This window comes from Pongo pygmaeus, chromosome 14 (genome assembly GCF_028885625.2).
Source record: "Pongo pygmaeus isolate AG05252 chromosome 14, NHGRI_mPonPyg2-v2.0_pri, whole genome shotgun sequence".
In the NCBI taxonomy this organism is placed as follows: domain Eukaryota; kingdom Metazoa; phylum Chordata; class Mammalia; order Primates; family Hominidae; genus Pongo; species Pongo pygmaeus.
Window position 1 is genome coordinate 105,564,590 of NC_072387.2, and position 27,177 is coordinate 105,591,766.

Sequence of the window (27,177 nt, forward strand, 5' to 3'; positions counted from 1 at the left end):
AACCAGCTTCAAGTAATACGCCAAAAATGTATGTTTTGCGATGGCATATTCTGGTCTCCTGCAGTCATTTTTTGGGAGGGTATGTTCTGAGCCCCAAAATCTCTCTTCCTTTCTTTCCATTCCTTATACCAAGGGGTCCAACAGGCAACCAAGGTATTCAGTTACTTTTGTGCCAACCTAATAAGACACTATGGAGAAACTACAGAGTAGGCATATAAAAAGCTGAGAAAGCTACTGTGTTTAGAAGGAGAAAGAGCAAGGTAAAGTGAATTCCAATCAGCTTTTTGCCGTATTAGATGAAATAAGGAGTTCAGTGCTTTTGGTGACTGAAATGGCAGGTAGTTGCTTAGTAAGTTGCTTTGGGTATCCTGGACTCCTGCTTTTTCTGTACTTGACCTCCATATCTAGCCTGTTGATATAAGTCATGTGTGTCTTCTTTCTCTCTTATTTTTTCTGTGTTTACTGCTACTACTCCATGGTCATGTCATCATCATGTTACCTGGATTATCATGTAGATACTGAATTGGTTTCCTTCTTCCTCTCTGGATGTTTATTAGCGTCACCTAGCACTTAAAGTGTTCCGCTCCAGAATAATTATGTCATGATGGCAAGGAGAGCTAGCCGAAATACTAGATGTTTTTTTTTGAAAGCCTCATTAATCATGTGACATCTAGGCATTTAAATGTCATGTCCTTTGTTTTTGGATGGTCGGTTTCCCTATTGCAGCCTTTTCGACAAAGGTAGCATCCTTCCTACTTTTCCTTCAGGTTTCAGGTGAGCCTTCAGGGGAATCCCCCCAGGGCTGTCCGGTGGAACTTTCCGCGATGATGGGAGATATTTGGTATCATTTGCATTGTCCCATGCAGTGGTGTTGGAGCTCAGGTCACGCTACCCCAAAATATGACTTCAGGAGCCCACAATATGCTACTGCAAAATATGTCTCTTTGTCATATTGGTTATTTAGAGTTGGTTATTTTGAGAAACTGTAGACACAAGAATAGCTCTGAAAAGTTGCCCTTTTGTCAGAGAAATTTACATCTATAAGGGAAATCTTTTCCCTGCAGTAGGAGGAGAGGGGCTGCTAAATGGAAAAGGCATTGACTTAAAAACTGCACAACAAATCTTACTCTTGTTTTCAGTGTTTTTTCTGGTCATCCCCCTGTAACAGATTTCCCCATCACCCTCCACTTCCTTTATTTTAGCAAATGATGGTATTCCGCTGAAGTTTAAACTCTTTCTTTGAAATCTACTCTGGAGATTTACTCGGTTCTCTTGAATTTTCTCCCATGTATGTTTGAGGTATACATATGAAACAACTCTTGTTAATCTGTCTTTTGTTACAGGGAGTCCCAGTTTATGAAGATAGAAAATTATTTTTTCTCTCCTGTACCAGCCACTAGTTATTGAGCACTTAAACTGTTACTAGTGTGACTGTGAAACAAGTTTAAATTTTATTTAATTTTAACTGTGTTAGGTGCTTTAACCTGTGCCCTCACAGTACCCTGTGTATATTCCCCCATTGTAACACCATAGTGTATATATTCCCAACATTTTATTATTAAACATATCGCAAAGTTGAAAGAATTTTGCAGTGTTCATCCCTATACCCATCATCTAGATTCTACCACTAATATTTTAATATATTTGTTTTAACACATACGCATCTGGACCTTTCTGTATCCAACCATTAATCCTTTAAAAAAATACATTGCAAGATAACACCAGTATACATGGCCCTAAGTACTTTAACAGGCATATAACCAACTTTTATTTGCATGTAAAATTAATGTACAGCGAAATGTCCATATTTTAAGTGCATATTTGCTGAGTTTTGATAATCGCATATAACTGTGTAACCCACACCTCTAAGCAAGATGAGAACATTACCAGCAGTTCCCTCCTGCCTCTTCCCAGTCTATCTTTTCTCTTACCCTCCCAAGCAACCATTATTTTGATTTTCTTCCTGTAATGTCCTTCAGTACCCCAAAAAGCTTAACATCATGCTCATGATAAAGGAGAAATGCTTTGGCCACTTAGTTTCCGTACGTGCCTTTCTACACATATTTGAATACCAGTACAACAAAGCAACTTTATTTTTGCTATGGTGTGAATATTTGTGTTCCCCTCATGCCCCCAATTCATATGTTGAAACCTAATCTGATGTGACAGTATTAAGAGGCAGGGCCTTGAGGAGAAGGTGATTAGATTATGCCCTCATGACTGGGATTAGTGGCCCTATAAAAGAGGCCCGAAGGAGCTTGTTTTCCCCTTTCACCACATAGGGACTCAACAAGAAAGTGCAGTCTATTAGGCCCTCATCAGACACTGAATCTGCTGACACCTTGATCTTGGACTTGCTAGCCTCTAGAACTATGAGAAATAAATGTTGTTTATAAGCCATCCAGTTTATGGTATTTTTGTTATAGCAGCCTGAATAGAAGAACTGAGACAATTTTCTAAGAAGATACAGCTATCCTTGCAGTGAAGAAGTTCTTACCCATACCCTAATGGAGAAGACTCCTGGTTCCATCAGTCACGTATCCATCACTGGCTACATAAATTACTACTCTTACTCCATCACCGTCCCACTCAATATTCAGTTATATAAAGACTAAATTGTAAAGTTAACTTCAGTAATTTGTGTGTAAAATAAAATTGGGAATTAGGGAGAAAAATATGGTTAGTACAGTCAATTCTTGTTATTCATGGTGGTTATGTTCTGTAAAGTCATCGTGAACACTGCATTAGCAAATATTCATTTCTCTTAGGGGAAATACAGGGTTAAGTTTCTGCAAGCCTCAAATCACAACTTATGTCAACAGATCAAGACATAACCTTGTTTTCTGTGTGTTTCTATTTAAAGACACCTTACTATATATTGTTGATCTATTAACATTGAACTTATAGCTAATGGCACTGTCTTTCGTATTTGAAGAAAGCTTAACTAAAACACAATTTTTTCAGTAAGGCACAGCCCAGCTTTCCTGAGCATAGGAACACCTGACAGTACTTCAGTACTATGCTTGGGAATCACTCAAAGTGGTGAAATCAGTGACAGGAAGCATACACAAAAAAGTGGCACCAAATGTACAGTGGAAAGGACAATTGTTTATACTATGAAAGCTGACACAGGAAGATGGAGTGTTAGCTTGTTCAGCCTCAGCTGGAACATATGCTTGGAGTGATTTCAGTATTTTGCTGCCCTGAACTTGCATGTGTTCTTGAATGACTGTGAAAATGCTGTGAATATGAGTTTGGGGATTACGAATGAATTTTAGTGCATAGGCAAATTCACAAATACAGAATCTAAATTATGAAGATTGACTGTATATGCAAATAAACATGTATATAATCAAAGAGAAAATATGCAAAGCTACTGCATAGCTTGTGTCTGTAACTGGTCTGAGGTGGTAGTTGATATATGTGGCTTCCTTCATCTACTCCCTGTTCTATACCTCTCTTGCCTTCTGCCAGAATTTCAGCTACTCTGGCTTTTTTTTTTTTTTTTTTTAACCTGATTGAGTGACTCATAAACTTTCCTTCTTGAAGGGACTGTGTCTTATTTGCTCTGTTTTTTGGTTGCTGTAACGTTTCATTAACCTTGTATTGGGCATGGAAGTAGTATGACACGCCCTAGACGATCTTCTGGGTTTCACTTATCCTACTTTGCCTCCATTGCAAAATAGCACACTTGTTTGCCCATGGTAATTCGGATTCATTTTTCCAACTAGTAGATTAACCAATGTTTTTGGCTTGTTGGTTTCAGTGACATAAGAAGTACAAAATGGCCATATGGCAGTCTCATCTTCCAGTTAATCAGAAACATTGTTGTGTCCCCTTTGGAAGCATTTCTCCTTTAAGGACTAAGATCTCCAAACCATCAGAGCTCAAAGTTGCCAGGACTAGAAACAGAAATTTTGCAAGTGGCTTATGTGGGTATAATAATGAGAGGAACCATGCCTGCTTCTACTTCTTGATTCCTGGACTGACATATTCTGGCTGTGGGCAGATAGCATCATATAATGGTCTGTGATTGAAATAATAAACTGCAGCTTGTAAAACAGAGCCCCATCCTTTCAGGTTTTTGTCTCCTAACTAGTACTGCTACTTAAGTCTTCAGTAAGCCATTCTACATGATGGAGTAATGGTAAAACCAGTTAATCTTAGTGTCATGAGCACATTATCCACCTCTTTTGCTATGAAGTGAATTCCTTAAGGAGATACAGTGCTGTATAGAATGCTGTAATGATAGGTAATACATTCTGTGAGTCTATGAATGGTGGATTTGGCAGAAGCATTGCAGGCAAATTCATATCTGGAATATGAGAAACGGATCCGTTATGGAAGAGAACCAAATAAAATCTATCTGCCACTAGGTGGCCAGCTGTCTCTTTCCCACCCATGGTGCCATACTGGGAATTCAGTGTTGGTCTCCAGCATTGGCGGATCAGATGCTCTGCAGTAGCTTTAGCCAGATCAGTTTTTTCAGTTTTGGAACGGACTAATCTGTGTGTGTGTGTGTTTTTTTTTTTTTTTTTTTTTTTTTGAGACAGAGTCTCACAGTGTCGCCCAGGCTGGAGTGCAGTGACATGATCTCAGCTCACTGCAACCTCCACCTCGCGGGTTCGAGCGATTCTCCTGCCTCAGCCTCCCCAGTAGCTGGGATTACAGGCATGCACCACCACACCCAGCTAATCTCTGTATTTTTAGTAGAGATGGGGTTTTGCCACATTGGCCAGGCTAGTCTTGAATTCCTGACCTCAGGTGATCTGCCCGCCTCGGCCTCCCAAAGTGCTGGGATTACAGGCATGAGCCACCACACCTGGCTTAATCTGTGTTTTTGAACCCATTCATAATCTCCATCCCTGCCACCATGGCCACTTTGTTCATGGGTCCATTGCACAAGCTTAGATATGATGGAGAAGGAGGTTGAGTGCCATCCATAGAGTATGTCGTTTTATCTACCTGATTATTAAGAGCCTCTGCATTGATGTGCCCACCTCATGGTTCAGTCTCTCATGGTTCAGTGCTGCTGCTTAAGTTTCTGTGCAACTCCAAAATCCCATCATCCCCACTGAATTCAACTTATCTCAATATCCTCCTGTAGTCATACCTGTCCTACAAAGGAGAGTGAAAAGAATTTTGAAAACCTTGTAGGTGGTCTTTCACTAATACATTTCTCCCTCTCTTTTTTTTTTTTTTTTAAATTTTGTTTCAGAGACAAGGTGTGCTCTGTCTCCTAGACTGGAGTATAGTGGCACGATCGTAGCTCACTGCAAACTTGAACTCCTGGGCTCAAAGGATCCATCCTCCTGCCTCAGCCCCTCAAGTATTAAATAGCTGGGATTACAGGTGTGTGCCACCATGCCTGGCTAATTATTTTATATTGTTGTAGAGATGAGGTCTCATTATGTTGCCCAGGCTGCTCTTGAACTCCTGGCCTCAAGCAGTTCTCCTGCCTTGGCCTCACAAAGTGTTGGGATTACAGACGTGAGCTACTGCGCCTGGCCACTAATAGGTTTCTCAATGTCTTAGTAAAAGGAGTGTTTTCTAGGCCCTCTCATGGACATAAGTGGCAGTTTAGTGTGTAGGTAACAAATGATAAATCCAGTCCAACCTTCCTATCTCTCTAAACCTTTGGATCCTTCTCTCTTACTATGCTAGGGAAACTTTGGAACCTCAGCCTTATTAAATATTAAATTAATATAATTAATGTTTAATTAAATTAAACTTCAAGTTTCAGTCAGCCAATCAAGTAAGCTGTTAAAGCCACTTCCAGTTTTGTGAGTTAACACATTATCTGTGGGATCTCTAGTATAGAAGTAGTCAAACCTTTTCTGTAAAGGGTCAGATAGTAAATATTTTAGGTTTTAGAAGCCATATGGGTTTTGTCACAACAACTCTTGTTCTGCTGCTATAGTGTGAAAGCAGCCATAGACAATATGGCCCATCCATTAATGGGCATGGCCCCATTCTAGTAAAACTTTAGTTACAAAAAACGGTTTGTCGACCTCTGCTTTATAAGTGTGTACATATAAATGAATTAGAGCCAATGTAGTGTTATATTTCACCCTCCTGGTCTAGCACCTTTAGAATCCATTGCCATACATGTTCTGTGGGATTCTGCTAGTTTATCAGCAGATCTTTTGGTGTGTTCAGCTACTTCCTTTGGGTCATAGTATATACCTGTTCTTCTGGAGCCTGCCAAAATTTGACATGGGTTAGTGACAATGGCAGTGGTTAGGGTGTGTCTTGAGGAGGATTGAACATTCTCTTTTAATGCATCCACTGTGGGTAAAGCTGTCCTCAGGTTTTTAAGCAGTGGAAGAGTCATCTCCTCAGACAAGGGGGGAAAACTACTTCTGGTAAGGGAGACTCAGAAGGACTTGGGGGTTCAAGTTGGTCAGTTTCATTTGGGTCCAAATAAATATTCCCATTCCAAATTTAAGGATTCCATTCTTTACTAATCTGTCCCCTAACTTTCACAGGAGAAACTTGGTGAGACCATGAATTCAGCTATTGTTTTAATTCAGCAATCCTCATAATTAAATTAAATTTTATATTTGATTTTCAGCTAAATCAGCTCTAAGACCATGACTTGATCTGAAAGTTGGATCTGAGCTGGTTATTTTCTCCCTGTAGGTGCCCCAGTGCAGCAGTCCCCAACCTTTTTGGCACCAGGGATTGGTTTTGTGGAACACAGTTTTTCCATGGACCGGGTTGGGTAGGGGGAGGATAGTTTCGGGATGAATCTGTTCCACCTCAGATCATCAGGCATTAGTTAGATTCTCATAAGGAATGCACAACCTAGACCCCTTGCGTGCGCAATTGATGGTAGGGTTTGTGCTCCTATGAGAATCTAATGCCTCCACTGATCTGACAGGAAGCAGAGCTCAGGTGGTAATGCTCGCTGGTTTGCCGATCACTTCCTGCTGTGTGGCCCAGTTCCTAACAGGCCATGGACTGGTACTGGTCCATGGGTGGGGGCTTGGGGACCCTGCTCTAGTGCTCTCAAAAGAACCCACCCCACATCACAGTCCTTATTTTCATAATTTCTGCCATTATGGTCAGTTGCAGCAGCCACTTGGGCTTCTAAGACATGTTCCTCAGTACTTCATTACAGTCAACCAAAGTGATAGCTTAGTTAATTGTGACTCCAATACCTACTGTAGATTACTAGCATTTCATCTCCCATTGGCGAGGAACTTAGCACTGCACTGAAGCCCAAGGCCATGACCAAACCAGTCCTCGAATTGCATCTCTGTGGGCCTGTCTCCTAGGACTGCTCCCAATACCGATTGTGTGTCACTCACGGTCCGTTGAGGAGAGACAGAAATCATGTAGTTACTTAGAAAGGGGAAGTTTAATCTAAGAACTGTTAAGTTGTGATAGGAGAGTAACTAAAGATGTAAAGAGAACTCTAACGGATATTCTAGGACTAAGAGCCTCAAGGAAGGACCAACTTGCAAGAGGGGTCCCCTCTACCAGGCTGGGGTTTAGATCTTATTGGAGAAGGTATAGCTGTAGCCCAGGTTTGCTGGTGGAGAAGATTGCTGTGTGGCTGGTCCATAGTAATTTGGCAAGCAGAAAACAATCCTTTCATGTATAGATAAGCCAATGCTGGTCAGCCTGTCTACGAAGGGAGTCCAGGTGGCTTCTGTGGGTGTGAAATCTGGAGTGTGTGGGCTGAGGTTGCCAGATCACTGAGGAACTGGACCCCTGGGCATACAGCTATGGCTAAGTACCCCTGGATGTCCTCCTCATCCATACCATGCAGCAGGAAGTCCACCCCATGACATACCATGCAGCAGGAATTCCACCCCATGACAGACCATGCAGCAGGAGCCAGAAGACAGTAAAATGCAGCAAGCAGAACTAGGAAGTGTCCTTTCTGCAGTGTTGCTTCAGTGCCCTGTACTGACAAAGCATAACATTATACTCACTGTAAAGAGGAAATGCCTGCAAACTCCAGGCCTTTATTGCAGTGCAGGTACCGAAGGATGAATTCAGAGCGGAGAGGCAACATATTGGTAATTGGCCTAGTCCATCAGATCATGTTATTGATTCCACAGTACCCTATTTTAAGACAAGTAAATATTCAAAGCTGTAGTCAGGTCCTCTACTTCTTTGACCTCATACTGCTATCTTCGTCTTGGCTCTGCTGCAGCCATCCAGGCCTTTCTGCTGTTTCTGGAACATATCTGCATGCTCTGGACTTAGGACCCTTGCTGGTCCCTCTTCCTGGAAGCTATTTTCCTAGCTGTCCGCATTGTGAGTTCCTCATTTTTTTCAAGTCTTGCTCAGAGGTCAGCTTCTCAAGAAGGCCTGCCCTTTACCCACTTATTTAGTACTCTAAGTCACCTGAACTCCTTACCTCTTCACATGGCTTGACTTTTTCCACAGTACTTTTCACCCAACATACTACGTAATTTACTTATTTATCATGTCTATCTCCTCCCACGATAACATCAGGCGCCAGGAGGGTATGAGGGGCAGGAGTTTTTTAATGTTGCTCACTTATTGCAGATACCTAAAATAGTATCTAGTGCATTATAGGTGCTTAATAAATACTTAAATATTGTAACAGTCTATGATGTTCATTGAAGGTGAGATTCTAACTTCAAACAATTTTCATTTTCTTATTCAAAATATTTTTACTACTTCTGCATTATGCAACTTCCCTTTATTTTCTAGACTGGTTACATTCTTTTGACTGATTAGGTCAAGATGGGTACATTTTTTGTCTTGTGCTCCATATAATGAAATAGGGTTTGTATTTTATGTTACGTTCTTTACATCATTTTTCAGCTTCTGTGACTTTTCTCATCTGAGTAGATGACTGAGACAGATAACTATTTTTAATATTATATTTTTTAGAATTAAATCTTGGTTTGTGGAAAGTTAACTGATTGTTTTTAATTTTATTTTTAGGTGCTGAATGTGGAGTAAATGCAGATGTTGAGAAACATCTTGAATTGGGCAAGAAATTACTTGCAGCTGGACAGCTAGCTGATGCTTTATCTCAGTTTCATGCTGCCGTAGGTTTGTATCATGGAACCAAATCACTCAGTGCCTGTCTTAGTGAATTCTAGTAATAGCTCTTTTTTTAATAACATTTAAAATAAACATTATTTCATGTTTAAATAAAACATTTAAATATATTTGTGGGATTCTGAGCGAAATAGATTGATAAAATAAATATATAACACTTAAATGTATGTGCATCTAATGTATGAGAGAAGTTTGAAGGTTAGTGAGGCCTGCTACTACCAAGGATAATTCAAGATAATTCTGACAAACAGCTTTTCTCAGTGTATTATTTGGCTTCTGACTTTTTTTTTTTTTTTTTTTTTTTTGAGACGGAGTCTTGCTCTATCGCTGTCGCCCAGGCTGGACTGCAGTGGCACGATCTTGGCTCACTGCAAGCTCTGCCTCCCGGGTTCATACCATTCTCCTGCCTCAGCCTCCTGAGTAGCTGGGACTACAGGCGCCCGCCACCACTCCCGGCTAATTTTTTGAATTTTTAGTAGAGACAGGGTTTCACCGTGTTAGCCAGGATAGTCTCGATCTCCTGGCCTCGTGATCTGCCTGCCTCGGCCTCCCGAAGTGCTGGGATTACAGGCGTGAGCCACTGCACCCGGCCAGCTTCTTACTTTTTGAACAGATTTTACTGAATGCAGTTTAATTTTCTTGGTGACTTGGGTTTTCAATATGTTTACTTGATATCCTTGGGAGATGCTGCAGTTCATTGCCTCTTCAGTATTGGTCAGACCCCAGCTGCTCTTCATTTATACTGTTGCTTCTTATTTCTTACTCATGTCTGTCTGTAGAATCAACTGTCGTGCAGCTGTTCATCTGTTAGGACTGTAAGCAGGGAGATGACCAGAATAAATAGGTTCTTAGTGAAGGCTTAATGAATTTTCTCTCCTTTTCTTTTCTTTCTTTTTTTTTTGTTTTGTTTTTTTTGAGACAGGGTCTTGCTCTGTCACCCAGGCTGGAGTGCATTGGTGTGATTATGGCTTACTGCAGCCTCAGCCTCCTGAATAGCTGGGATTATAGGTGTGTGCCACTATATCCAACTACTTTTTACAACTTTTATTTTTTATATTTTTGTACAGATGGGGTCTCACTATGTTGTCCAGGCTGGTCTCAAACTCGTGGGCTCAAGCCGTCCTCCTGCCTTGGCCTCCTAGAGTGTTGAGATTGTATGCATGAGCCACCACACCTGGCCTGGATTTCCTTACGAGTCACTGCTAAACTTTTGTACTGGGACTTTTTGACATTAACTTTCCTCAGAGTTCTTTACTTATATATTTTTATCTTGATTTGAATGGTTGAGAGTGTCTAGTTAACAACCGAGGGTGGTGTTTTTTTTTGTTTTTTGTTTTTTTTTTTGAGACAGGATCTTGCTCTGTCATCTAGGCTGGAGTGCAGTCACGTGATCTTGGCTCACTGCAACCTCTGCCTCCTGGGCTCAGGTGATCCTCCCACCTCAGCCTCCTGAGTAGCTAGGACTACAGGTGCATGCCACCATGCCCAGCTAATTTTTGTATTTTTTTTTATAGAAACTGGGTTTCGCCATTTTGCCCAGCCTGTCTCAAACTCTTGTTCTCAAGCCATCTGCCTGCCTCAGCCTCCCAAAGTGCTGGGATTATAGGTGTGAGCTACCATGCCCAGCTGGTGTGTTTTTTAATAAGATACAGCTGTGCTCCCAGAAAAACTATCATCCTATTGTTGTAATTTACTATATAAACTCAACCTAGTTAGGTTTTGGTTTGTCATACTTTTCTTTATGCTTTTTCTTAAACTCAGATTTTTATTACAGATGTTATTAGCTCTCTGAACTCATAGGAAACATATTTTTTTGATTAAAAAACTCTATTCAAGGCTGGGCATGGTGGCCTATGCCTGTAATCACAGAACTTTGAGAGGCTGAGGTGGGTGGATCACTTGAGGTCAGGAGTTTGGGACCAGCCTGGACAACATGGTGAAACTTGTCTGTACTAAAAATATAAAAATTATCCAGGCGTGGTGGTAGCCACCTATAATCCTAGCTACTTGGGAAGCCGAGACTGGAGAAACCCGGGGACAGAGGTTGCAGTGAGCCAAGATCGCACCATTGCACTCTAGCCTGGGCGGCAGAGTGAGACTCCATCTCAAAATTAAAAAAACGAAAAACCAAAACTCTACTCAAGAGACATGGCATAATTATAAGAACATAGAAAAGTTGAAAAATGATGAGAAAAGTGAAAAAAAGATACCTTTGTGAGTAGTAGAGAAAGCCATTCCACACTAATAAAGGATTCACTCTACCAGAGAAAATATCAATTTTAAATGGGTATAAGCCTAATAACATAGCCACTAAATACATAAAACAAAAATCAACAGAACTAAAAGGAGAAATAACAAATTTATAATTACAGTGGAAGGCTTTAGCCTCTTTCAATAATATATAGGAAAACAGACAAGAATAACAGTAAAGATGTTAACTTGACCCAATTGAAATACACATAACACCTGCACACAGCTACAGAATACACATTCTTCCAAGTGTAAGAACATTACAATAAAAATATTATAGGAAAGTCTCATGAACATAAATACAAAAATTCTGAAAAACATAATAGCAAATCAATCTAAAGTTTAAAGAAGTCCACATATTATGTTTGTACACACAAACACATACACACACCACTTGTTTCTGTTATAAGGATGTAAATTCGGTTTGGCATTCAAAAGTCAGTATTAGTCATCACATTAAAAGACTACAGGAGAAAAATATTATTTCAAAGGTGCAGAAGAAGTATTTGGTAAATATTTAACACCATTTTTGAAAGAAAAAGCACCTTTTAAACAGTTTGGGAATCTGTATTGGTGAGTACACCAAAAATCCTATAGCTACCATCATACTTTATGGTGAATATTGATAGCTCTCCCCACACCTCACCACCGCTGAGATTGAGAATGAGACAAGGATACCCACTATTACTACTTGTAATCAACATTCTGCTAGAGGTCCTAGCCAATGCTTTTTTTTTTTTTTTTTTTTTTTTGAGGCAGAGTCTCGCTCTGTCACCCAGGAAGCTGGAGTGTAGTAGTGCAATCTCAGCTCACTGCAACCTCCATCTCCCAGGTTTAGGCGATTCTCCTGCCTCAGCCTCCCAAGTAGGGGGGGTTACAGTCATGTACCACCATGTCCAGCTAATTTTTGTATTTTTAGTAGAGATGGAGTTTCACCATGTTTGCCAGGCTGGTCTTGAACTTCCTGACCTCAAGTCATCCACCCGCCTCCCAAAGAGCTGGGATTACAGACATGAGCCACCATGCCTGGCCTAGCCAGTGCAATTTGTATACCAATTTTCTATCTTGCAACCTTGCTGAACGTGTTTATTAGCTCTAATAATTTTTGTGTTGGTGTTGATTCTTTAGGATTTTCCATATATAAGATTATGTTATTGGGAAATTATAGTTTTACTTATCTTGTCATGGGAAGGACCCAGTGGGAAGTAATTTAATCATGGGGGAAAATATAGTTGTACTTATTTTTGTCGTGGGAGGGACCCAGTGGGAGTTAATTTAATCATGGGGCGGTTACCCCCATGCTATTCTCATGAAAGTGAATGAGTTCTCACAAGATCTGATGGTTTTATAAGGGACTTTTCCCCCTTTTGCTCGGCACTTCCCCTTCCTGCCATCATGTGAAGAGGGCGTGTTTGCTGCCCCTTCTGCCATGATTGTAAATTTCCTGAGGCCTCCCCACTCATGCTGAACTGTGAGTCAATTAAGCCTCTTTCCGTTATAAATTACCCAGTCTCCGGTATGTCTTTATTAGCAGTGTGAGAACGAACGAATACAATTGCCCAGCCACTGTAATTTGGCAAGAAATAGGGCATAAAGATTGAGAAAGGAAGAAATAAAACTGTCATTCACAGAGGACTTGATGATACACAAATAATCTGCAAACTATCATAACTGAAATGAATTTAGCAAGGCCACTCACTAGATAACAAATTCAACATACTTTTGTAGCAACAGAGTCTCTCTATATTAGCAATAAACAAATATAAAAAACACCTAAGAAGAAATCTAATGAAAGATGTGCAACAACACTTTGCTGAAAACCACGAAAATAGTTAAAAGAAACGTAAGAAACACTTAAATGAAGAGATATACCATGTTCATGAATAGGAAGATTCAATATTGTAAAGATGTCAAGTGGCCCCCAGATTGGTCTACAGAGTCAATGAAATCTAATCAAATTCTAGCACTTTATTTCATTGAAATTGACTAGCTGATTCTAAAATGTCTTATGGAAATGCAAAGGACTTCTTCATGAGTCACCTTGTGGACAAGATTTAAGACAACCCAAGCCAGCTCTCTTTGGTCTGTGAGAAGCATACATGTATTCTTTGCCTTGACCATGTCTGTAGACAGAGGACAGTCCAAATAGCAACCCCTTCTTCCTTCTTATGAGAGCAGAGAGCCTGCTAGTCTCTTGCCATTTAGAGTTTTCAGGGATGAGTCAGATACACCAGTCAGTCTACTCTGTCCTGCAAAGAGGACACTTACAAACTTTTCCAAGTGACCCTAGAAATCTCACCTTGGAATGTAGGGGTAGCTGGTACCTGTTGGGATGTCAGGTGAAACATAAATAGTTGCATTGCAGTAGCCTGCTGTATAAATATACAGAGAACTTCTATCGTTGTACTCTGTGAAGGTATTAGAAAATATGGCTTTGTGGATTACCTTGAAAAGGGAAACAGATTCTAATCTTGGCCTTGCCACTGGGTAATCCTGTGACATTGGTCCGGTTATGTAAGAAAATGCACACTTTAAAAAGTTACCTGCAAGTTCCCAGCAGTTTTCACTGTGTCACCCATAGGAATTTTTGTGAAGATCAGATGGTAATAATGAATATAAATATTTCTTTGAAAATAATGTATAATCACTCAGGAGGCTGAGGCAGGAGGACTGCTTGAGCTCAGGAGTTGGAGATCGCAGTGAGCTATGATTGTGCCACCACACTCCAGCCTGGGCGATGGAGTGAGACTCTGTCTTTCTCCTTCTCTGTCTTGATTTTTTCTTTAAAAAAAAAAAAAGGTGCAGTAGGATATGTAAAGAATGTAGAAATATAATTTTTGTGTCTCTGAAAATTAATGCTTTTCTAAAAACAGGTTTGCTATAATAACAGGGGTTTCTTAACTATGTGACATTTCTGTTAGGAAGTTTGCATTTCGATGACTAACTCACCTTAAGAAATAGTGGTTACTTTGCACAATAATTTGCACAAGATTTTTCACTAAGGGCTATTTACTGTGTGACCACATCGTTACTAAGTCCACTATTTTTCTGGTGATTCAAGCTGTCTTCAGTGCTTCAGCATGGGAATTTAAATTCTTTTCAGTTACTGTCTTAGAAAAAGTGTGTCTTAAAGTATTTATTCTTACCTACTACCATTAGAATGTTTGCAGAAATGTATATACTTTCTACCTATTTTATACTTTATTGTTTGTTTTCTTAGTCTCACATTTATTAGAAACATCGAGGGCTATGGTATATAATTAAAGTCATTTTAAATAACTGCTCCTTTTTTTTTTTTTTTAGCTTTCTCACTACAATACAAGACTTTTTGAGACAGCTCTTTCCCAAAATTCCCAGTAAAATGTTACTGTGTTCACCAAGAGGTGTAAATCAGTGATGCTGAAACATGGCATTTTTGTTGGTGTGATTTAGTAAAGGGAGAATGTAAATCATTGCTAGTGCATTCTGAATATGAATAACAGGCCAGTGTGGTGGCTTACGACTGTAATTCTAGCACTTTGAGCACTTTCGAAGGCTGAGGCAGGAGGATTGTTTGAGGCCAGGAATTTGAGACCAACCTGGGCAACATAGCAAGAGCTCGTCTCTACAAAAGTAAAATAAAAAAAAATTAGCCAGGCATGGCAGTGCCCACCTGTAGTCCTAGCTACTTGGGAGGCTGAGGTGGAAGGATTGCCTGAGCCCAGGAGTTTGAGGAGGCAGTGAGCTGATGGCGCCAGTGTGCTCTGGCCTGGACAACAGAGTGAAACCCTGTCTCCAAAATAAAGCGTCATTTTGTTCAATGTGATCTGGCAAGTAGCAGTGACTCTCAGATGGGATACACATCATAATTTCTTTTTTTTTTTTTTTTTTTTTTGAGACGGAGTCTTGCTCTGTCACCAGGCTGGAGTGCGGTGGTGTGATCTCGGCTTACTGCAACCTCTGCCTCCCGGGTTCAAGCGATTCTGCCTTGGCCTCCCAAGCAGCCCGAGCAGCTAGGAGTATAGGCGTGTGCCACCATGCCCAGCTAATTTTTGTATTTTTAGTAGAGACGGGGTTTCACCATGTTGGCCAGGATGGTCTCGATCTCTTGACCTGGTGATCTGCTCCCCTTGGCCTCCCAAAGTGTTGGGATTACAGGTATGAGCCACTGCACCCGGCCACACATCATGATTTCTAGGAAGACCATTTATCATTTTAGTTCATGTAGAACACATTGTTCATAACAAACTATAGAAAATAAAGTTTAAGGCTGGGCGTGGTGGCTCACGTCTGTAATCCCAGCATTTTGGGAGGCTAAGGTGGGCGGATCACCTGAGGTCAGGAGTTCGAGACCAGCCTGGCCAACATGGTGAAACCTCCTCTCTACTAAAAATACAAAAAGTTAACTGGGCATGGTGGCAGGTGCCTGTAATCCCAGCTGCTTGGGAAGCTGAGGCACGAGAATTGCTTGAACCTGGGAGGTGGAGGTTGCAGTGAGTTGAGATCATGCCATTGTACTCCAGCCTGGGCGAGAGTGAGACTCTGCCTCAAAAAAACAAAAAGAAAAACAAAAAATCCCCAGAAAATAAAGTTTAAATTTTCTATCATAGTGAAATGGGAGAGTTTTCATATCTTCTTTGCAGGGCGTGCGACAGGGTTGTGGCTTCCGTCTTCGGGGCCCCGCTGCTCAAACCCTTACTGGGAGCATGCAGATGGGCAGGTGCAGAGGCCGTGGGGAGTGCTTTTGGGCTCCGGCCCCATGGCAATGTCTAGGACTCCTGAAGCCCAAGTGGGTGTGTGTTACAGTGTGCTGCTTCAGCTACGCCATCTGCAAATGGCTTGTGTTAGTCAGCTCAATAGACCCTCTGCCTTATTGCAAGGATGGGGCCAGTGTGACAGCCTGAGTTCTTGCTCAGTGTACTGGAAGAATCAGATCGTATACATGGGCTGGAAGGTTGAATGCAAGGTTTATTGAGTGGTGGAGGTGGCTCTCAGCGAAATGGATAGGGAGCTGGAAGTGGGAGATGGAGTGGTAAGGTGGTCTTCCTCTGGAGTCCGCCCAGCAGCCAGACTCTTCTGTGGCCACTCCTGGCTGAACTCCCCTCGGCATCCATGTTGTTCTGCCGTCGCTGCTCTGCCAGTGTCTGCTGGTATGCCCTTCTTCTCCTCTAGACATCCAGCTGTTTGTGTCTGTGTCTGCTTAAGGTCCCGGATTTATATGGGCACAGTATGGGGTGTGTGGCTGGCCAGAGTGATCTCGGAAAATGCAACATTTGGGCATGAAAACAGGAGTGCCTGTTCTCACTTAGGTCTGTGGGCACAGGCCGGGGGTGCAGCCCTACCAGGGACCCCATCCTTCTCTACTCAGCACTTCCCTGCCCCCCTCCCATATCAATAGGATTATGCAGTAGGTGGTGATGGGGTGTTGTGGCCTTTTGAAACTCTTAAGAGATGTGCGTTTATCAGAAAACAACTATGGGGATAATGAATCCTGGGATCTGAAACCCTAAATTTAATAGACTTTACAGAGGGTCTTAGGTATATCTGGCACAAACAAATGTCTTAAGTGGTAGATTAAATGGTGGGCAGTGTGAAGTGATTGATTTCTTCATTTGCTTGGTAAGAAAACTAACTAGCACAACGCTTACATAGTTTTGCCGAATCCAAAAACAAAATCCATTTCTAGATTTTTATATCACTTAAACTTGTTATGGTGCTGTCATCACATTTCAGCCTCACTTCTGAAATGAGGACAAACATTACTGTTTACATTTAGACAAAAGGAAACAAAAAGTGCTTTAGCAACTTTCTGAAGGTGATATTCCAGTTCAAAAGATTCTGAGCTATGCTACTATTTTAATGTGTGGTAAGTTCAGTAAATTGTTGAATGAAGGAGTTTAGTTGGGTGAGCTGAGAGCACGAATAAAACATTTTCCGTATCTAGATGATATGGTTTGGCTGTGTCCCCACCCAAATCTCATCTTGAATTGTAGCTCCCATAATTCCCACATGTTGTTGGAGGGAACTGGTGGGAGATAATTGAATCATGGGGGTGGTTCTCCCCATACTGTTCTCACAGTAGTAAATAAGTGTCACGAGATCTGAAGATTTTATAAATTCGCTTAGCTCTCAATTCTCTGTTGTCTGCTGCCATGTAAGATGTACCTTTCGCCTTCTGCCATGATTGTGAGGCCTCCCCAGCCTTGTGGAACTGTGAGTCCATTAAACCTCTTTTTTTAAAAAAAATACCCAGTCTTGGGTATGTCTTTATCAGCAGCATGAAAACCGACTAATACACCAGTCCAGCGTGTTTTTCCTGTGCCTCTCACTACCACCATTTACAGCATCATTTGTAATTGGCTTTCTGATGTGTTTTCTCCAGATAGTAGTTGTATTCTTTTATTCTGGCTAATTTTCTCATATTGGAATTGTTTGATAGTTCTAGGATTCTGGGTGGATGTTAAATCCATCTCCCATGTTCAAGTTTGTAATGAGCTAGTATAAGGATTTGAATTAGGTGGTTTAAAATGAAATATAGTATTTCCACATGTAGACTTGCAAATAATTTACATAATGAACAATATTATGTATTGGATGGATAATAGGAAAAATACTTATTTTCAAGGTTATCCAATCTTGTATTGGTAAAAACTAATCATGCATTTCTAAACCGATTCTTGTTTCACTTGCTACTTCATGCACAGTGATGTAGGAATGGACTCTAGTTCCAGGAACTGTTGGTATTTTAAGATGAAGAACCAGGGAAGGCTATTTTGATTTACCGTGCAGGTGACCCCATGCCTCTAAGAAAATTGAGACGGAGTCTCGCAGTGTCACCCAGCCTGGAGTGCAGTGGTGTGATCTCAGCTCGCTGCAGCCTCCACCTTTTGGGTTCAAATGATTCTCCTCCCTCAGCCTCTGGAGTAGCTGGGATTATAGGTGTGCACCACCATGCCTGGCTAATTTTTGTATTTTTAGTAGAGACGGTGTTTCACCATGTTGGCCAGGCTGGTCTCGAACTCCTGGCCTCAAGTGATACACCCACCTCGGCCTCCCAAAATGCTGGTATTACAGGCATGAGCCACTGTGCCTAGCCAGAAAATTGATTCTTGATTCATGTGTTAAACTATTGTCATTTGATTCTCAGTGGACAAAAAAATTCAGTTTCTCCTATTATATTCTCACAGTGCAGAATACTTCTGTGACCTCTGGTCACCAAAATGTGTGGGAATTTCTCTCCACCAAGTAATCCTACAGATTCTTCAGCAGACAGCAGCTGGATGTCCTCTAATTCTGTTCAGTTCTGACACTGTCTACCTGGAGGTAGCCTAAGATCCCACAGATTTAGAGCTCAGTGCCACGAGACCGCTCCTGACTTCAGAAGCCATTCATAAGGCCCTGGTTGTTTTACCTGTGCTTCTGACTGACTGGCTGTAAATGAGGATTCCTATGACCCCTTCCTTGGGTTCAATTAATTTGCTAGAGCAGCTCACAGAACTCAGGGAAACACTTACATTTACTGGTTTATTATGGGATATTACAAAGGATACAGATGAACAACCAAATAGATGGAAGAGATGCATAGGGCCAGGCATATGGGAAGGGGTATGGCACTTCTTTGCCCTCTCTGGGTGTACCACCCTCCAGGAGCCTCCATGTTTTTGGCTGCATGGAAGTTCTTCCAAACCCTGTCCTTTTAGGTTTTTGTGTACACATTATCACTTAGGCGTGATGTATTATATCATTGGCTATTGGTAACCAACTCAACCTTCAACAACCCGAGGCTTTATCTCTTAGGCATGATGTATTATATCATTGGCTATTGGTAACCAACTCAACCTTGAACAACCCGAGGAGGGTAGAGAGTACTCAAAGTTCCAACCTTTTCACCTGGTAGATTCCCCTGGCAACCAGCTCCCATCCTGAAACTATCTAGGGGTGCCCAGCTACCAGCCATTTCATTAGTATAAAAAAAAGTAATCACTCCAGAGATCCACAGGTTGTGGGAGCTATATGTCAGGAAGCTGGAAGAAGACCAAATATATATCTTATAGTACAACAGATTCCTTATTTTTGTAGGTTTGGTGTTATAAATTGGGGTTCCAATTCCATTTCCTATCTTAAAATGCCTAAAAACTGAACAGTAAAATTAGTGAAAGTGAACACTCCAGAAATACTGTATGTAGACAATTTTTGTGTATGATGGGATCCTTAATACAAAAGTTAAGTCATACACAGTCGTCTGTGGAGATTTTTTCTTCATGGATTGGAATGGTCAGGTTTTTCCAAATAGAAATCTAATATAGTTTACCGTATACCATGTAAATGCTGTGTAAATTGTTGTTTTACTGTACTTTTTAGGGAATAATGAAAAAAGTCTGTACATGTTCAATACAGACACAGTTTTTTTTTTTTCCTTAATATTTTCAGTCAGGGTGGTTGAATCTACAGATGTGGAACCCATGGATACAGAGGGCCAAATGTGTGTAAATAATTAATAATCAGTGCTTAGTGTTAGGTGCAGTAAGGGATATGTATTATAGAATGTTATGGAATTTGAGAGAAGGAAAGGTTTATTTTTCCATGTATAGTCAAATAAGTCATTTGAGCTGTGCTCCAAAGATTGAGTAGGATTTGGACATATGAAATTGATGGGGTTGTATACTTTAGGCCTTAAATCATCGTATTTCCAGTATTATTGTTTGCTTAGTGTGAATAAGCCATGGATAATTTAAGTTTTTTTAAAAACTAATGAATATAAAAGTAATGCATATGTATTGTGAAACATTTTGGAATACATGGACTGCAGAAAGAAGAAACCCCATCTCTCTGCTTGGATAGGCACTGTTGACATGCAGTGAACTTCCTTCTGCTGTCTGGTGCGCCACTTAAATGTTAGTAATTCTTAGGTATGAAATCATTCTATGGCCAGTTCACAAACCAAACCCATAAAATTTTAATTTATTGCACCTTACAAATAAAATATAAACTGAACTGAAAAATACTGTATGTCAAGCATATTCTAAATGTAGTTACTCTGATTCCTACTCTTTCCTCAAGTTAATTACAGTATTTTGTAAGAAATAGCCTATATTCAGGCCACTGATTTTGCTCTCGTGTCCTTGCCTCCTAAAGGAAATTATTTAGTAAAGAAATGTTAGTGACGCTTAGCTGGGATCATATATTTTTATTTTTAGATTTAAGAAAAAGAAGTTTTTTTTAATTGTTAAAATACCCAATTCCTTTTTTAAAAAAATACCTTTTTTTTTTTCTGACTGGTTCATATTTTTACTTTTTTATTGTGGTAAAATGTATGAAAATTTACCATTTTAACCATTTGTAAGTGTACAGTTCAGTGGCATTAAGTGTGTTCACATTGTTGTGCAGTCATCACTATCCGTTTCCAGAACTTTTTCATTATCCCAAACTGAAACTCTGCATCCATTAAACAATAGGGCCCTATTCCTAACCCTTTACACCAGCCCCTGGCAACCACTACTCTACCTTCTGTCTCTATTATTTGAGTATGTTAGGTACCTCATATTAGTGTAATCATACAATATTTTCCTTTTGTGTCTTGGCTTATTTCACTTAGCATAACGTTTTTAAGGTTCATCCATGTTGTAGCATACCTAGGAGTTTCATTTCTCTGTAAGGCTGAATGAATAACCTGTTGTATGTATGGTATATCCCACCTTTTGTTTATCCAGTCATCCACTGATGGACTTTGGGGTTGTTTCCGCCTCTGGACTATTGTGAATAATACTGCTATGAACATGTGTATTTGAATGCATGTTTGACCCTTGCTTTTATTTCTTTGGGGTATATACACAGGAGTAGAATTGCTGGCCCACATTGCAATTTTACATTTAATTTTTTGAGAAATCATCTTACTGTTTTCCACAGTGTCATACCATCTTACATCCCACCAACAGCGCACAAGTGCTCCAGTTTCTCCACACCTTGCAAACATTTGTTATTTTATCTTTTTATTTTTCCTGATAGCCATCCTAATGGGTGTGAATTGGTATCTCAATGTGGTTTGTTTTTTTTTTTTGGTTTTGCTTTTTTAGTTTTTATTGGTATTTTTGTTCCCCAATGCAGATCAATGTGGTTTTGATTTGCATTTTCCTAAAGACTTGTGATGGTGAGCACCTTTTCATGTGCTCATTGGCCATTTGTATGTCTTCTTTCATGTTTGGTTGTATAGCCTAATCTCTTTTTCTGACCCACCTTCCCCTGGCATTTTCAATGCCATTAACAACTGTTCACAGCCATAATTTTGAATGATTATGGACTGTCCTGCCATATAGATTCTTCTATTGTAATGTTTTCCAAATGACAAGAACTTTAGGAGTAGAACTTTTAGGGAGTTTAATTGTATATCTTATGATGATGAACACCTGAGTAGATAAATCTTTTATTTTTAAAAGATTGATGGCTGGCTTTTGTCAAGGTAAGTTTTAGAATTCTTTATATACTTATATTTCCAAATTGCTTTTTAGAAGGATTGTTCTGCAGCAGATTTGCTTCTGATTGAATCCGCTCTTTTCTCTACTTTGCAGGTGCTAATAAGCAGAGTAAAATTAGCTCAGAAACCTAATTTATCTGTCTGCTTTCCTTAAAATGTTAACTTCTCTAGTCCCTTTCTCTAGTCTCACTCTCATTTCTGTTCTCCTCCTTTGTCCTTGTACCTTTATTTCTTCACCTCCGTTCTAGTTGGAGTTTGTGAGGGAGCAGAGATTATACATTCAATATATCAATTTAGTCAGAGGTTTATACATTTCTAAAACCCTGTACACTAATGTGCATAGTCCACATTCTTAGTATTTCACTTATGAAAATCTCCACAGAGACAAACTGAATTGCATACTTATAAAAGTTATGAGTTGAGGCTGGGTACAGTGGCTCATGCCTGTAATCCCAGCACTTTGGGAAGCTGAGGTAGGAGGATTGCTGGAGCCCAGGAGTTCAAGACCAGCTTGGGTAACATGGTGAGACTCTCTACAAAAAATGAAAAAAAAAAAAAATTAGCGGGCTGTGGTGGAATACGCCTGTTGTCCCAGCTTCTCAGAAGGCTGAGGTGGCAGGATTGCTTGAGCGTGGGAGGTCAAGGCTACAGAGAGCCATGATCATGCCACTGCGCTCCAGCCTGGGTGACAGACACCTTGTTGCCACCCCCCCTCCCCCCACCAAAAAGGTTATAAGTTGAATATAGTTAATATTCTAGACCAAGGGTTTGCGAACTTTAAAGGGCTAGACAAGTATTTTCGGCTTTGCGGCCACAGTCTTATATTTTTCTTTTGTTTTTTCTTTTTTTGGGCAACTTTTAAGAAATGTAAAAAACATTCTTAACTGAAGTCTGTGGGTTGGTTGTGGCTCGGGCTGTAGTTTGCTGACCCGTATTCTAGGTCTGTTTGCACTGATCTTGCTAGGCAACATGACTCTTTTTTGATGATGAGATTCTTTTCTTAATGTCCATCTTAGTAGAGTTGCAAATGCTGATACTGTCCAGGTGATTTGTTTTTTTTTTTTTAATTTTTGAATAAATGACTAAGAGGTAATATTATTTTAATTTTCAGATGGTGACCCTGATAACTATATTGCTTATTATCGGAGGGCTACTGTCTTTTTAGCTATGGGCAAATCAAAAGCTGCACTTCCTGATTTAACTAAAGTGATTCAATTGAAGATGGACTTCACTGCAGTAAGTATATCTCAACTTTATTTAAAGGGGAACTTAACAGAACTTGGGGAGAGATAATTTGTTTCATAAGGTGACGACTGGCATGCTAGACATAGCTGGAAGAGATCAAAGCTACAGTGATGTAGTGGACTGAGGAACAAGAGAAATTCAAAGTCCCTAGAATCAAAGATCTGTGTGAAAGAGAACAGCGGGTACATTAGATTTTTTTTTTTTTTTTCAGAAGTCTGGCAGTGATGTCAGCTTTGTGGTTTAGAAAGACAAATCTATGTGGAGGATGGAGTGTGAGGCAAGATGTGAGGCTGAGACATGAGTTGATGAAGAGGCTATCAGGTGACTGAAGGCAGTTGCACTTAAGGCTGTACCAGGAAGAATAAAGTGGGGATTACTTAATTGGGCTATGATTTGTGGTAACAATAAAATGCTAAATTAGCAGAGACATCCCCTGGAACCAATCCACAAGCTTCAGAGGTGGAGAAACTTGTAGCCTAGTAGGAAATCCTGATGATTGGCAGGTCACCGTCAAGGTTGTGACAGATGTGTGAACAGGGAGGGACTCATGAGGTAGAACTCAGGTGGGGCTTTCAGAGGTGGAATTGACAACCACTGACCAATTAGGTGGTTTCAGAATTAATTTGATAGCCATTTATTATTTATTTCCTACTGTATTTTGAGAAGGATTTGAGATAACTGATTAGATATGGGGTGAATGATTTGAAATATTACTAATATTTTAAGATGGAATTCCTAAATCTCAAATATTTTTCAAATTTATCTTACACAGCTAAGCAAGCACAACCTTTCACAAAGGTTAAATGGCTCATTTTCTTAGTATTATGATAGTTGGAGTGGCTTTTTTATGATAGTTTAATCTTGCTTTTTATTGTGTTGATGAATTTAACAGGGTTAGGAAAATTTTATGTACTGTAAAAGTAATGTATATAGGGTTAAGTGGAATATTGATGTAGCTTCATTGGTCATCCAGAGTTGGTATTCTTGAAAGAAATGGGATTATACACATTAGAAGAAGAGGAATATCAGATGGAGGGGGAGAAACTGGTGCCTGTTAAAAGGGAAGAGGCATTGGTAAAGTCCCAACTTACACAACTTTTATTGTAGGGCAAAAAGTATTTTTAAAAATGGAGGTATAATTTATATGCCATCAGACTTACCCTTTAAAAGTATTCAGTGGTTTTTAGTATATTCACAAGTTGTGCAGTGGTCACCATGAGCTACTTCTAGGACACTTTTATCAACCCCCAAAGAAGCCCTATACCTATTAGCAGTCACTCCCCATTGCTCCCCTAGCTCCTGGCAACCACTTGTCATAGATTTGTTTCATATAGTGTAACATCGTATAATGTTTGGCCTTTTGTGTCTGACTTCTTTCCCTTAGCATAGTGTTTTCAGGGTTCATTCATGTAGCACATATCAATATGTCATTCCTTTTTATGGCTGAGTAATATTATATGGATATATTTTATTTGTATATTGACTTAGTTGATGGGAATTGGGTTATTTCCACTTTTTGGCGATCATTGTGAACATACATGTACAAGTTTTTGTGTGGAAATGTTTTCAGTTTTCTTGGGTAGAACAAAAAGTATTTTTAAGGAAGCATACTTGAAGAAAAATTATACACATTCATTGGTTCCAGGAATTATTCTTGGTGTCAAGTCAGATGTGCATTGGAAAAATAAATATTTATTAATAATTTGTTTATTTAGTTTTATTCTTCGTGTTTAAAAAAGATTTAGAAATCTGTAATATTCAAGATAATCCCCTGCCCCCTTTTTTTCTAGGCAAGATTACAGAGAGGTCACTTATTACTCAAACAAGGAAAACTTGATGAAGCAGAAGATGATTTTAAAAAAGTGGTAAGTTCAATTTGTATTTGACTCTAGGAAGATGTTATTTTGAGAGAACATATTTGACCATTTTTATATTATGACAGTTAATAGTAATTTTCTAGCTAAGAGTCAATAGTCTTAGACAGTAAATAGAGAATAGCCAGATTTATGTATTTAAGAATCACAAATCGTGAATTCCTATTTGATGGCAGACATCAAAGAATCATGTTAACAGTTGGAAGGTAAAGCGTACCCAATAGATATATAATCTTAACTCAGTTTATACAGCTTGCTTGTTCTGCTTTGTCCACCATGAGAATCTAAAGATGTCAGCTGAACTACTTTTAAAGCCCTTGTTAATCGTTATTAGGCTTTGGATCTATCCTTTTGGAGACCCTTCATTTGATTTGAGAGGAGTAATGAAACAGATTCTTGTTTTTCTCTTTTTTTTTTATTATTATTATACTTTAAGTTTTAGGGTACATGTGCACAATGTGCAGGTTAGTTACATATGTATACATGTGCCATGTTGGTGTGTGCACCCATTAACTCGTCATTTAGCATTAGGTATATCTCCTAATGCTATCCCTCCCCCCTCCCCCAACCCCACAACAGTCCCCAGAGTGTGATGTTCCCCTTCCTGTGTCCATGTGTTCTCATTGTTCAATTCCCACCTATGAGTGAAAACATGCAGTGTTTGGTTTTTTGTCCTTGTGATAGTTTGATGAGAATGATGATTTCCAATTTCATCCATGTCCCTACAAAGGACATGAACTCATCCTTTTTTATGGCTGCATAGTATTCCATGGTGTATATGTGCCACATTTTCTTAATCCAGTCTATCGTTGTTGGACATTTGGGTTGGTTCCAAGTCTTTGCTATTGTGAATAGTGCCGCAGTAAACATATGTGTGCATGTGTCTTCATAGCAGCATGATTTATAATCCTTTGGGTATATACCCAGTAATGGGATGGCTGGGTCAAATGGTATTTCTAGTTCATTAGATCCCTGAGGAATCGCCACACTGACTTCCACAATGGTTGAACTAGTTTACAGTCCCACCAGCAGTGTAAAAGTGTTCCTATTTCTCCACATCCTCTCCAGCACCTGTTGTTTCCTGACTTTTTAATGATTGCCATTCTAACTGGTGTGAGATGGTATCTCATTGTGGTTTTGATTTGCATTTCTCTGATGGCCAGTGATGATGAGCATTTTTCATGTGTTTTTTGGCGGTATAAATGTCTTCTTTTGAGAAGTGTCTGTTCATATCCTTCGCCCACTTTTTGATGGAGTTGTTTGTGAAACAGATTCTTAAAAGGGAATTTTGCAGTCATCCATTATGGCTGCTTTACAAAGTGTAAAGTGCTTTGGATTTGTTAGGGAATGTTACAGATTTTTTGTCGTTGAAGGGGGTATATACTAAAAAATGATTTGGTTAGAGACACTTAGCTGGTCTTTTTATGCCCTCATTTGGCTTGTTTTAAAGACCAGCATTTTTGTTTTACATGGGTTTGCTTCTGGAATGGTCTAGAAAGGGTATATAAGCCACTGTTTATTATTTGCATTTTTTATAGTTTATGGAAATGCTTAGTTACTATGATGATAACCACTACGAACAGAAAACTAAAATTTCTAACATTATCATAACCCTTGTCACAATACTCTGTCATCTGTGGATAAATCCAAAAACATTAGATTTAATTGTATTGGATCAGAAACTGCCTTGTGGTCTCAATAAAATTGGCTGTCATTTTCTTTTTATCTGATTTCCCCTCCTACTTGGGAAGATGCTTGAGAGCAGGCTGAAGACTGGGTGGTGGGGAGGTGATAGTGCCGGAGTAACCTTTCCCTAGCCCAGGCCTTTGTTCAAAGGAAGTATTGTATAAACATTTGTCAAATGGATGAATGAATTATAAAACATGAGAATGTGTTTCTGCTTCTAGCAGATGCTTAAATCTGTTACTTAGATTTTTTTCCAGTTAAACTTTAGAGTAGTCTTTTAGAAATAATTTAGGATATAGTTTTAGCACAAATTAATCCTTATTGGGCATTGGATGTATTCTTCTGGATAACTGAGATCTTGGTACCTTGGATATGCCTTGGGTTAATGTCTTTTCTGTGATCAGTATTAAAACTTCTCAGAAACAAGGAGGTGGACTCTCACAGACCTTCTACTTTTTAGATTGCTCTTTGGCAGTCATACTTGTAATGTGTTCTTAAGACAAACTATTTTTTTAGCTCTTACTATTGTTATAGGGATTTTTCCATGAGAATGCATATCTGTATTTAATAATCTTTTAGTTTTAATTGAAATTTTTACTGAGATAATTGTAGATTTTCATG

At 39.6% G+C, this 27,177-nt stretch overlaps 1 protein-coding gene across 1 annotated transcript in view; it reads left to right on the forward strand.

Annotated features, from left to right (window-relative positions):
- DNAJC3 (DnaJ heat shock protein family (Hsp40) member C3) overlaps positions 1-27,177 on the forward strand; it is a 109,347-nt gene that overhangs the window by 21,008 nt on the left and 61,162 nt on the right. Inside the window, exons 2-4 of the mRNA XM_054447363.2 lie at positions 8,932-9,042; positions 22,863-22,987; positions 24,787-24,861. Of these exons, the coding sequence (XP_054303338.1) occupies positions 8,932-9,042; positions 22,863-22,987; positions 24,787-24,861 (311 nt within the window). The remainder of the gene's footprint in view (positions 1-8,931; positions 9,043-22,862; positions 22,988-24,786; positions 24,862-27,177) is intronic.